Below are 13,198 nucleotides of genomic sequence, written 5' to 3'. Positions count from 1 at the left end.
TTTACAACTCTGAGCTCTTAGGTACTCCTAGGTACCTAATCCAGATATTCCCTTCTCAAAAACCAAAAAGTATTACATGTTGCATTTGCTTATGTTCTTACTCTTCACTACAAAAGGCATAGGGACTCTTGAGTGCAAACACTTGTTCTTACCAATAAGAGGCAACACAAATGCTGTATCCCCCAGCATCGGCAGGGAAGAGCACTGCTCCTTTTTTTCAAAGCCAGTGTATGAGCTACAACTGGAGCATCAAGAGTCCTAGCTCAGTGTCCCAACCTCTACAGGAGGGTTTTGTTTCTTCCCTAGCGGCACTGACCTACACCACATCAGCTGGCTGGTACAGCACTGTTGGGATAGATATGCTAGAAGAATTTCCACTAGTTTTCCATTAAAAAATTCCATTTCCACCACCGTCCTTTAACTTTGAAAATTCTGTGGCCACAAGGCTCTTTTCCTGAAAGCAGCTACCCAGGAAGTTTTTCTAATGTATCCAAGTTAGGGGTATGATTCTTTTCATATTCCCATTTAACATATATATATGCAAAGTGTATAGCAGAACTTGTCTTCAGTAAGTAACTGTATGGATTTACTTATCTTACTTTCAAAAACATTTTATTAAAAAAGAAGAAGTGGTGAAGAGCTCAGAAATACCGTATCTTGTAATCTACTGTCTTTGATACGTGCTATGTTGAACATTCTGCTCACTACAGAAGCCAAGCAAATATAATGCAAATTCAGTAGAATTAACTCAGGAGGCAAAGGGATTTGGTTAACATCAAATTCAGTGGTCACTAATCCCACTTTCCTGTCCCTTTCCAACCAAGTAACACAAATATTTAAATTCCCAAAATGGTAAAGTTCAGCATCTTGAGCCCTGTTAAATCTTATAAGCCAAAGCAAATTCCATTTCTCTGATTAAACAGAGAGTATTTACAAAGTTCATAAATAAACAGTGTGTGTGAGTTTTCTTTTTCACATCACTTTACTAAGCACTTTTTACTTTTACTTCATTCAGAATGATGTTTCTGCTATGCATTTTTGTCCAAAGTAAAACAAAAGGCAGTCCCTATTGAGAGTAAGTGAATGTAACATTTCACACATGAAATCTTGCAAGAATGTGAAAATAAACTTGTGCCTTCCCTAGGGTGTCTCTGCAACACCTTTCCACCCTGCTTTCCCCTTTCTTCCTTCTGGATCACAATTGTTTTTGAAGTGAGGTTGTCCACCCAAGATGCTCAATACACTTGTCGTTAGTCCTTGATTCTAATATATCTTCACATAGAAAAATGTCTAAGTAAAAGAAAAATTACAAAGGAAGAAATTAAATATAAACAATCCCTCAAGTAGTATAACTACTGAGAAAATGCCACTAGAGAGTCAGTCAGTTTCACTAGTATCAGAATTTTAGCCTTCATTCCCTCAGTGGTTCTCCAAAGAAAACTAGACATTGTATTATGAGAGCCCAACTAATTCATTTTTTCAAAAGACTTGTGGTAAAAGGCTTTGTAGAAGTCACTGCTTACAGACAACAATACCTGTCACAGACTAGGACAGATTCTTTGAGTGTTGGAAAGTTGTACCTCACATTTGCCATTTCAGTGCCTTCTCATTCCCTCTGCCAGAGTATTTCATGCCCAGTTTTACATCTCTGGAGTCCACAGGACTGAAGACAGTGGGCACAAAACGAGGCCTTGGGTACCAGCCACCATCACATTTGGGATACTCGAACATACAAAGCTGGGAACATGGGTAAATTAAGCCAATGGACTTCACCTGAACTCAGTAATGAACAAACCCATGTCAGGAGAATGCAGAGTCTCACAGCCTACCCGAAGTCTGGTAGGTCAACCAGCTTATTTTCAGATGCAGCTTTCCTCAAAATAACCATCTCTGATTAATTTTGAAGAAGAAACACCACCATTTAAAAACAAGGACTATTAAAGCATTTATTCGTGTTCTAAACAGGCAAACAATGGCTAACTTCAAAAAACAGTACAATAAAAAAAACTAATTTGAAAACAATAAAAGGAAATGCAGCACTATTACAGTACACATCTCACTGTTGCCTTCTGATCTAATTCTCAAGAACATGGAATCACACCACTGCATAAAGAAACACAACAAAATTAAAATTGAGATCTTTGTCTCATGACTGTCACTACCCTTCTGTGTGCAACAGCAGGCTGAATAAGCCATTTTAAGATTTAGATCAAAACCGCATACTACTGCTATGCAAGTTTCTTCAAAAATAGCAATATTAAAGTGAAGAAAGTTCAAAGATAAGGCTGTTATTTTGTTTTATGAGTAATAAAAATGTATAAATTATAAAAACATCACAGAAAATGAATATATTTCCTTGTAAAACCAAGGCACACTATTATGGCAGTGAATTACTGGTATTTTTAACATGCCAACTCAAGCTTGCACAGCAAACAATTACTTTAGATTCTAGTTTTTCATTTTAATAAGTATTAAAGATCATAGGAGACAATCAAGAGTTACATAGTATCCTTTCCACCAATGTGCCTGTGCCATGTAAAGTGCATTTACAATGACCTGAAAAAAATTTAAATTACTGTATATTCAGTCTCAGAAGCTGCTGCTCAAATTAATCCTGACCCAGCAAAAGAGCCGAGCATATGCTGAACTTTGAGTAAATACTCCCAGCTGTTTAATCACAGTGCCCCACACTTTTCAGGACAAATGATGTAGATCTTGTCTGCAATAGAATCAACGAAAAAAACTCAACCTGGTGTGGCAGGAGCAACCCATATTTCATTAGCCCTATGCAAAATTAAAGGATAAACTGATTCCTTCTAACTTGCTGCTGCAGAAGCTACAGTCTGAATTCACAGGAAGCCAGCCACTTTGGAATAAAGACAGGAAAGTTACCTCTTATTTATGGCAAAGAAGGAGCCTACACACGAGTTGTTACTGCAGTTAGCTGACTGAGCTCACACATTAGCTTGTGCCACTGTAGCTTGAGTGTTCTCCCATACCTTAAGGCGTTAACGGCCTTGCTGTTTAGAAGTTCTTGGATTTTTGTTTGGGCTGGGGTTTTTTAGCCACCTAAATTAGTAATGAAATGCAAAGTAAAGAAGAATTAGGAAAAGTAAGAAGAATGTTACCTGAAGGCCTTCAATGGCTAATCTAAGCATGCTTGGTGTGAGCTTGGAGGCCTGCTTGAAGGTGAAGTTGCTCCAGTCTATAATCAAAACAAATCCGTTCACTTGAAGCTCAGGGTCTTCTATCATGGCTTCTAAAGATAGAAGTATGGCGCGCAAAATATCCACCAGCGTGTACCTGCGAACATAAGAGGAGATTAAGTTAGGAAAGGAGCAGAGACTACGGACGTGGAGAAGTTCTGAGCGTTCTTCCTTTGTACTGCTTGTCAGAAGTTTATATCAAAGGAGGGCAAATGAAGTCATGGGTATGCAAAGCTGAGAAAGTCTCAAAAACTCAGTTAGTTGAACTCATCCTCTGCAGAAGGATTATGTACATGTAGATCAGCCAGCCAGAACAAAGTACAAGTATAAAATACACCAAAAGCAAATTTGAATTTACCTATACTCTAATCTACTGTAATATCTATGCATTTTATTAAATGTCTGTACAAACATAACTAGGTAAATTGTATTTTTTTTAAAATCATAACTGATACCAAAATCTGAGTCTAACACCAAAAGTCTAGATCCAAAGTTTTCTCCTGTATTTTTCCAAGGGATTGAAATAAATAGCTTCTACAAAATTATCAGCTAAAAAAGGGAATTCCACATGCTCCCCTGGTCTCTGTCTCTGGGTAATGTTTTCTCTTAAATCTACAAAGGGTATTACAGAAGGCTGATTACTCAAGGGTCTTGAAAGCAGAAAGTTACACGCACTATGGCTTTGAGGTGTTTCTGGTTAAAAGCAATAGCAACATTTTAAGACTTACTTAACTGTCTTCTGAGCATTGAGTGCTTTGTATATCCAAATTATGTGGTTTCAGAAGCAAGTTTGGAACATGGTATTCATTGGTCCTAGAATTTTCTGTCTTAAATTCAGGGTTACAAAGATGCCACCTACAATATGCAATTGTATTTTACATACATGCACATAATCTTAGAACAATAGTTTTGTAAAAGAAGACATAATTCATAGAATAGAATCATAGAATCATAGAATTCCATATTGGCAAGCCCTTTTGAGCATAATCTTTCTTTTTTGAATGTAAAGCACTAATACAGCAGCTGAATAGGTTAAATATATACAGCAATGTCATCTTTAGACTGCCACAGAATAGAGTTATTAATCAACCTGCAGTTTAGCTGTGAAACACTTCAATTGTCGGTTGGTTTTTAAGAGATATGAAAGTAGTAGTTTAAGTTTTGATTTTATCCAGACTAACTATGTTTTGTATCTAAAAATATTTTTGAAAGCAAGATAAATCTTTAAGGAAACAGATGTAATTTTGACAATCCTCACCACCATATCAGATGAGGCATTATAAAGCTAAACCAGAAAAATATCAGATAAGCAAATAGTCCAGGAACAAAAGAAAGCATTAAATCTTCAGTGTTTGTGCATATATTTTTAAATAAGGCCCTCTACAAGTCTCCCATCATGGCCTCAGACACAGAAGTTCTCAAAATTGTGAGTCCCCAGAGAAATCTTCACTATACTGCTTATGGAGCACAGAACATGTGTGCCTATTTAGAAATTACATTAAATTATAGTTATTACATTAAATTTTACTTGCTTTAATATGAGCACACTGTTTCATTGTGTATATAACTATATTTTGAAAGCATCTGCAAAAGGAAATAACACAAATTAAATTTGCTCTCCCTGACTCCTTGCATCTTTCCATCTTTTTTTTTATAGCCAACTGAAAGGCAGTGAACATTCCAGCTATGCATTCCTAAGACACAGACCAGAAAAAGACTTTCTTAATGTCAGTCTAACACAAGTGAACAAGAGAAACTGCATTTTCCCCAGAAAACATTAGGTGAAACATTCTTTTACATGATTCTTCATTTTGTAGACCTTTATTTTGTTTTGAATGTGGTTTGATTGATTGGGATAAAAGTTCTCATATTCATTCCTCTCCTTTCCACTTTCTGATACTTAACTTTTTTCTAAGGCTTTACTTTTCTGAGATCTAAGGTTTACAGGAAATTGAGCATGCTCAGGTTTTTTCAGCTGGGAGAGGAAACAGCACAAAAAAAATACTTCTCTGTAATTTCCCTATGGAAATCCTCAAAACGCTAAATTTCTCTATTTCCTTTTTTATTAAAGACCATTTTTATAACTGGAATTTTGTGCATTGGGGAAAAAAATACAGCCCTTAAAACCTATTTTGAAGGAAAATACTAAATGGAAAATGACGGAAAACCTGGATCCTTAAAACTGCCAGCACAATTTGATCATCACAGAACTGTCAGGCCAGGACTGCATTTTTTGCACCACGCAAAACCAGTCTAACCATCCAACAGAACACTGGTGCATGCACAGTGGAGGGTGTTAAGAAACATGGGAACTAAAAATCCCCAGTACGAGATATATTTTGTACCACTGCCAGCGCGGGGATTAAAAGACATGCTTAGCTTGAGGGAAGGAAGCTTTACAGAGTCATGTTCAGGGATGGGGCTGGGCTCAGAGCGTAGCCAACTGCCTTCAAAGCCCTGGTTACCTCCACAGGGTGGTGGAGGTCTCAGAAATACTGGGGGCTTTTATCACTTCATAAAACTAGAGGGAGATACACCCTTGTAAGAGGCCTTCCCATGGGAAATGTTGCACTGGGAAGGAAATCACATCAAGTGAGACACTGGGAGAGCAGCTAATGTCTCCGTCTGGGGAAGGTCAACTATCAGAGCTCAAAAAAGGAAGAGACATTAGAAAAATTAAAATTCGAAAATTAGCCTCAATCCCATTTGACATTTATGCTGCCCCATTCAGAGGATCTCATGCTCCAGAAGAGCTCCATGAAGCAGAAGGCTGCTGGAAGGACCCTGCATCCATTCCAGAAGGATAGGTCCCAAGTTCCTGGTGTAGCTCTCTAATGTCCTCCCTAGGGAATTCAAGAAGACACCACATGCCTTGGATTAATGGCTCCCTAGTGACACAAGGCTGCTAGAAATCTGGTGCATTAGACATGAAGATTCTTTGTTTACGAGGCCAGTCAGTTCTCTAGGACTAGCTGTAAAATACTTTTATATATACACCTAAGTGATAAATATATGGATGTATACAAGTAAACACAAATGCACCTGATTATGTCCTGAATTCATTCAAGTCAACAGGAAAACTGCCCGGCATCCATGAGACCAGGAATTCAGCCACCAAAGAGAGTAGCCAATGGTTGCAGGGCTGGGCCTCCACAAATCTATGGCAGATTCATCATCACTGTAACTCCTGTTGCAGGTTTGCTTAGCCTAAGAAATACAGTCCACAACAACAATGACAATATTGTATGTTTACTCACTGAAAAAGACAAAAGTTTGTCTTCTCAGTGAAAACAAATCCTGAAGAACACAGGTCCGGCTAAAAGCAAGCAAGAGCACTTTCTGCCAGAGGAAGGTAGCTGAAGTACTCTTTAAGTGTAGAAAGTCACCTCAGATGTATAGAGGGATATGTCACTGCCAACCAAGCTTCACACCTCAAATATCCTTCAAGTCATTCCGTATTGAACCTCTTCTCTTGGTTTTGATACCTTACTTCAGTACAGAAACCAAAAAAGGAAGAAAAATCCATTAGTGGATATTTAAAGCAGCTTTTACTCTGGACACATGCTGATGCAAGCCAGAAATGCAAACCCAATGCGACAGATGAAACCTTACGTGGTAAAAATGGCAAGCTGAGTATTGAAAGTATCAGCTGTACAGCCTAAGCAAATGAAACACAATTCAAGAAACTGTACTGAAGCTTTCACACAGCACAGTTAATTGCATAAAGATTCATCTTTAATCCACTCCAACCCCACAACGTCCAACATTTCCCCTCACTGCAACTGCTGTTCACATCATCACCAGGATGCATCGGCTCTGCCACAAAATACACTCCATCCTTGGCTGGACTTTAGGGAAATTAAAATGCTACATAAAAAGAAGGTGGTAAAGATTACTCTGGATTTTGTTGGTGAAGCTTTTATTCCACACTGAATTTACTTTCCATATAGATACAGAAACATAACCAATCAAAAGTGAGAAAAATGGGATAAGCTAGTGAATGTGAAATAAATTTGGTCCAAGACAGCTTTGACTGCCTTTCTACTTCAAAGAAAAAAAATGTATCAACATATTAGCCTTTAAAGTTATGAGACTATGGTGTTCAGTCTGAGGGGAAGATGGTATTGTTTTATTCTTCCCAATCTGTGTTAAGTAACAGCATGTATTTAGGGAACAGCAAGCTGCTCATCTTGCCCTGGCCCCAGTTTTACAATGCTGCTCCAGTGCTGTCAGGTATGTAGGGTGTGCTGGGCCTGATTTGCTGCTGTAGTGCATGTTGTGCAGTAAGTCGGAGTTAGGCTGTGCAGAAATAAATCCGTATTTATTTATAGCTAAATTCAGTTGCATTCACTTGTTTAAACAGACTCTTGTGGGATATATTGCAGCTAGCAACATATTACTAATTGCTGGGATAATTGAGAACTCATGGTCAGTTTAAATGTATTTAATGCTCTCTATTTAAAGAACTATGTTTAATTCAATGGAAAGCTTAGACAACTTTTTTAGCCCAGTTGTTAATGTGAATAACAAATGCTGGAAAACTGTTATCACATATATAATGCACTCATAATGTTCTTTTTCTATGTGAATCCCAGCTTCAGTTCAAATGAGGTGGGAACTGGTGTACAGACACACTCTGCTACCTCTTGAAAATTTTTCATTCTGGTTGACTTTAAAGCAATGAGCCTGGCAAGGCTTGACAAGTTAATAGTTGACAGTGACTCTTTCAAATGCTTAGGGATAGCTATAATTTCTACCACGACAGCAGCAGAGCTTTCTAGGGTAATGCCTCACTGAGGCCTTGATTTGTCAAGAACAGCTCAAACAGTTAACTGAGAATCCCACTCTCTTGTAATTTAACAGTGGCAGCAATTTCTCCTTTACAGAAAAGAAAAGTTCTTTAAGAATTCTTTATGGGCTGTGAACAGCTTGGCCAACACTGCTGTCAACTCTTGGCAGTACTTCACTAAGGGCTTTTTCACCTTTATCTCTAGGTTGCGTGCTCTGTGCATCCTCTTCACTCCCAGAGGTCGTCATGCTTTCCACCAGGCCAACAGAAAGAGAAGAGACAGGGAGAATGCAGGGTACAGATGTCTCATGTCAAATCCAGCTGTGTCAGTTGTTTTCAATATTTTACATTCTTGATGATGGGTGGCATCCACCGTATCATCTGATTAACCAGATTCTGGTTCCAGTCAATGCAATTCTGCACTGAGTAACAGATAATCTGATTTGGCAGAGCTGCCCTACTACCTCTATCGCTGTCATATCCCCTCCCGACATAAAAGTTATTTTGAGAATTAAAACTGAGTGGTATGAGTCTGCCTCTCAAGATGCAAATTGTTAACTAGGAAAGAAAAATAGCAGATCTTCTTTGCTTGAATTTCAGCCACATGTCTCCTGAAGGTCCCAAACATGTATGGAATATGCAGTCTGTATTTTAAGCTCATCACCACTGAGAAAAATAAAGGTTTCTGTCAAATGAGCTCTTGTGCCACTACAGGATAAAAGAGAAAGCTGGTCAAGTCTCTGAGCCATCATCCTATTTCTAACCTACTGCTCTAGCTTAATATTTTTAGAATTTCAGTGAAACAGGAGCCCTCAAGATACAGAGGAGTATCTAGAAATCATGCCTCAGATCTCCTTCGTTTGTCAGTCTGGGTACAGATTTGAATTAATTGAATGCTGAAAAGATGAGGGATTGAAACTTCTCTTGTAGCTATTCTGCTTAAACAGTGGCAGTGTGCCCTGGGAGCCCTTATTCTGAAAGCAAAATGCGTCACCAGTGTTACAAGAACACACAGAAAAATAGAAACTTCCTTCAAATATTTTACCAGATTAGTCTTTATATTCAGTTTTAATACCATTCATTACTTCACATGTTAGCCCAGTGTCTAACAGTCACAGCCATGAATGAAGATTCAGTTGATCTAAATTTTACATTAGCATTGATCAAAACCATCCTTAGCCAAAACATTCACAATCTAAACATGTGACAGTAGGCAGATATGGATACGTGGGGGAAAACCAGGGAACAATAAGACAGCATCAGCCTGCAGGAGAAACTATAGAAAAAATGACAGCATTTGCACTAGTTAATAATTATTATTTGAAAGATACTAATTCCAAACAAAAATTTATTCTATTTGCCAGGTATTTTGTTATCATTAATATGTTATTATTTTTAGCATGGCTATTTATTTTGTCACGCTGCCTTCATCAGAGCTTGAAAAATACCCTGCCCACTCGCCTGTAGTTAATAGTGAGCTGGGGAGCAGACCAGCCTTCTAATAGCTACAGAATTTAAAATTTCATTTAATGGGAGGAGAGAAAACTTTCTAGCACTTCTGCACACGAAAGCACAGTTTTGAAAGCCAACCAGTAGACTCCGTCTTCACCCTGCTGTAAACGATCTGATGCAACAGCAGAGCTAACAGTAATGAGCGCAATGGATTTCCATATTCACCGAGGATGGTGTGAGCTGAGTGGGTCACTGTGACACAGACAAGAACTAGGTATTACTGCACTTTTCTCCTGCACTTTCTAAGAAAAAATCTGAGATAATTAATACCGGGAAAGATTTCAAATAAGTAGCATCAAAATGGACTGATTTTCCTAGCAAGTTTACTTAGAGGAGCCACAAAGCATGTAGAAGAACATGCATGACAACGGATCCCTTGCCGCTGAGAGCTGAAGTTAATTGCACCATTAACTAAAAAAAAAAAACTTCACCAGCTGGACATGCTAAGGAAAAGGGAGTCTTCAAATGCATGTACACACCTACAAGCCAAATGTAGTTTGAATCAACAATCTGGAAGCTAATAGGGAAGGCTGATCCCTCCCTGAGTGGTATCCAGCCTCCTGGCAGGAATGTCGCCCGTCTTCACATTCCCTATACTAGAGACAGGATGGAGAGTCAGGCAGAGTCTGACTGAAAAGCTGCTGGGCTGCTCAACGCATTATCCTCCACCTTTCCTTTTTTGTTTGTTTGTTTTAAATACATGTCTGATTTAGTCATTCAGATGGTAGGACATCTGGTACAGTTTTCAGGCCCTGCTTTAATTTAATGATTTAACATCTAGTACACAGGCTTGTTTTACCACAGGAATTTTCTGCCTCCCACACTTTTCTTTCTAATTGGAACTATGTAAATCATAGGCTGCCGGTGCTATATAAATCATCTATAGTATGGCTGCTATTCATTTAAATAACAAATTGGAACTTTTTATTTCTAATTGTTACATGCTGGCCATAATAAGTTGTACACACATGACAAATTTGCAGGCTTGCTGCGCTCTATTAACTTAGTTTATGAAGCATACAAAGAGGTCCTAATATGACAGGCTACAAAAAGTAAGCCTCCCAATGTAGCTATAAGAGGAGCACCGGTTCACGTACTGTAAGACCTCGAGTCGGTTAAGTCATAAGCTTGAAACATATTGCGTACCAGCTCTAGTATACATTCCATACACGATGCTCCTCGGGTTCAATTGCTGAACACCAGGTAATAGAAGACAATAAATTAATTAGAAAAGAGAGCGACCTAGCTGCATTTCGAAATCTGTCACTGTCATGTGCCTTAGAGCAAGCCACTCTCCGCCTCTGGGCTGTGGCTCTCTCTCCTTTGTCTGAGCGGTCTCTGAAAACAAATCCCTCGCTGTGGAGGAGAGGCGTACTGTGAGTGGGCAGTGCTGAAGAGCAATAGCCACCCAACTGCAAACACGGCCATTAGGTGATCCTTTGTACCCCAGTCACTTCCCAATTATGTAATAAATAATAATTTTACCAATAGGACTTCATGAAAAAGATGAGAATAAATTTACTGTTGTGCCAGCTGATCTCACATAGTTTAAATATCAGCACATCCAAAATTAGGAAGAAAATAAAGCTATTCTTTTCACATGGCAATTATTTTTTTCAATGCAACTTTATCTCTGAGTTCGAATTCTTGGTTCTGTTTTGACTAGGAATTAACGATCTAAAAAGTGTCACCTAAAGCTTTGGGTTTTTTTCATTAATGAGAAATAACACTATAGAGTCGGTCACACTATCTTTAACAAGGGAACTTCTTCATGGTAGATGTATGAATTAATAAAAGGCCTAAACATCCATTTCTGTGTGCTGATTCTTTCTTTGGGATTTTTAAGAGTTTGTGGAGCTGTTTTTAAAATCAAAAGTTGACCTGGTCTGTATGTGGGAAATAAGGAAGGCCCTTATGTGGGAAATGGAAGCCCACTCAGCCTCATCACCACTGCTTCCTCACTCAGCTTCTTTGGCTCCATCTGCCAGAAAACAAAAGCAGGAAAAGGATACTGGCTCCAGCTCTGCATATGTTCATCCACACTTCCTAGTTGTTAGCCTGGTAGTGGGCAGTTTTGGTTTGTGCCAGACAGCTTTTTCCCAGTCACTTGGCATGATTCATGGGTTAGCAAGGGCCAGGAAACTCTACCCATATGGCAGTGTGGATGTGGCCACCCTGTCTAGAGGAAAGGAGGAAAGAGGAGGAAAGCTATGGTGGGCCAGTGACTCTCCAGGCACAGACCCATCCCTAGCTGTGACACTGACTGCTGCAGGGAGCTGTGGGATCACTCCCTGCAACGGCTATCAACACAAACACAAAAAGTGTGCCAGTCCCCCAAATTTCACCCTTTCTAGCCACACTACTAGCTGTTCGTGCCCTCATCATGTTTCAAAATAACTGAGCTTAGGATGTCTGCACTGAGCACTCAGCACTGCCTGCGTTCAGCCTGTGCTGACTGCACAAAAGACAGTCTGGGTTCCTGTGAAGCCAACTAGCAAGAATTCAAGTTTTCTCACTAAGAGGTGCTTCAGATCCCAAGTCTGCTTTCAGGGTGGAGCCCAGGGTAACGATGCAGTGCTCACAGAAGCGGGCTCTAGAGTTCACTCTTAATGGATTCATTCATTTTCATGTACTGACAATCAAACAATTTCTGTAGCTGTAATTTTAGACTGCAGAGGAAACTGGGCATGGCACCCAATGAGATCTTTAGAATAACCAAATAGTGTCACATAGTATCAAGCCGATTTCCAAAAGAAAGGGCTTTGATGGGAGACAGCTCTTGGGCCAGCCTCCTAAGTCATCTTCAGGCTAGTGCTAAAAAAGACCAGAAATTGTTCTAGGGACCACACTAGCCTTCAATTTGATACCAAAGCTTTGTGTGCTTGGATTTTATTATGCAGGAAAATGACACTTAGAGCAGTGTAACTGGAAAAAAAGAAGTGGTTACTGTAACTTCCATCCTGGCATTCCCAGGAGGCTTGGGAAGAGCTTTCTTTAGCTGAGGGAAAGGATTTGGAGCCTCAGCTTGCTGCACTGGCAAACTTTTCAGCTCACAAGCCATGAGGGATACTCCTGTTTTGCACACAGCATTTCCCACTTTCTCCTATGGCACATGAGCAACTCTGTGTGTGCTTGAAGCAGAAAGACAAGCACAGACTGCAACCAGCCTTTGTCAGGGGGGTAAGCACATCATCTCCCGTGCCAGCTCACTTCAGCTAAGGGGAGCCAGAAGGGTGTAAACCTCACATCAGCCAGTTGAGAAGAGCACCTGAGTAGTTCCTACTTCCCTCCCAAAATTCAGAGCCTAAAGGAATAGTAGGTTGAAAAGGCCCCAAGCCACAGAATACAATTCTTCCTTCCCTTCTCCCTCTGCCTTCCAGGCTGCCGCCCACCCTGGCTGTGGGCAGAGCCGGGTGTGTCCCTGCTGCCCACCCACCCGCTCTCTGCTCTGGCACCGCTTTCCCCACGCAATGTTCACGGAAGGAAGGGGTTAAGGCGTGCGGGTGGCTCTGCATTTACCTGCTCTGGTCCCAGTTGGCAGCGAAAAGGACGAGGATCTCCCTGCCGTAGTGGTCCAGGTTGGCCAGCCCGCCCGGGAAGCCATCCTTCAGCGCCTGCTTGATGCCCGGGTCTGTGGCCTTGAAGCTCTTGAACATGTCCAGGTTCTGCTGGCGATATTCAAAGTACTGGG

At 40.1% G+C, this 13,198-nt stretch overlaps 1 protein-coding gene across 1 annotated transcript; it reads right to left on the bottom strand.

Annotated features, from left to right (window-relative positions):
* Positions 1-3,128: 3,128 nt before the first annotated feature.
* On the bottom strand, positions 3,129-13,190 carry LOC104273530 (clavesin-2; the record flags this gene model as incomplete). The annotated part of the gene is made up of 2 exons (XM_009868889.1): positions 3,129-3,303; positions 13,027-13,190. Coding segments are annotated over 2 exons (339 nt in total), but the record flags the coding sequence as incomplete, so codon positions are not given.
* Positions 13,191-13,198: the final 8 nt, after the last annotated feature.

The sequence above is a fragment of the Apaloderma vittatum genome, unplaced genomic scaffold (genome assembly GCF_000703405.1).
Source record: "Apaloderma vittatum isolate BGI_N311 unplaced genomic scaffold, ASM70340v1 scaffold25814, whole genome shotgun sequence".
Taxonomy (NCBI): domain Eukaryota; kingdom Metazoa; phylum Chordata; class Aves; order Trogoniformes; family Trogonidae; genus Apaloderma; species Apaloderma vittatum.
Note: the sequence above shows the minus strand (reverse complement) of the source record. Positions and strands in the feature narration are given on the sequence as shown.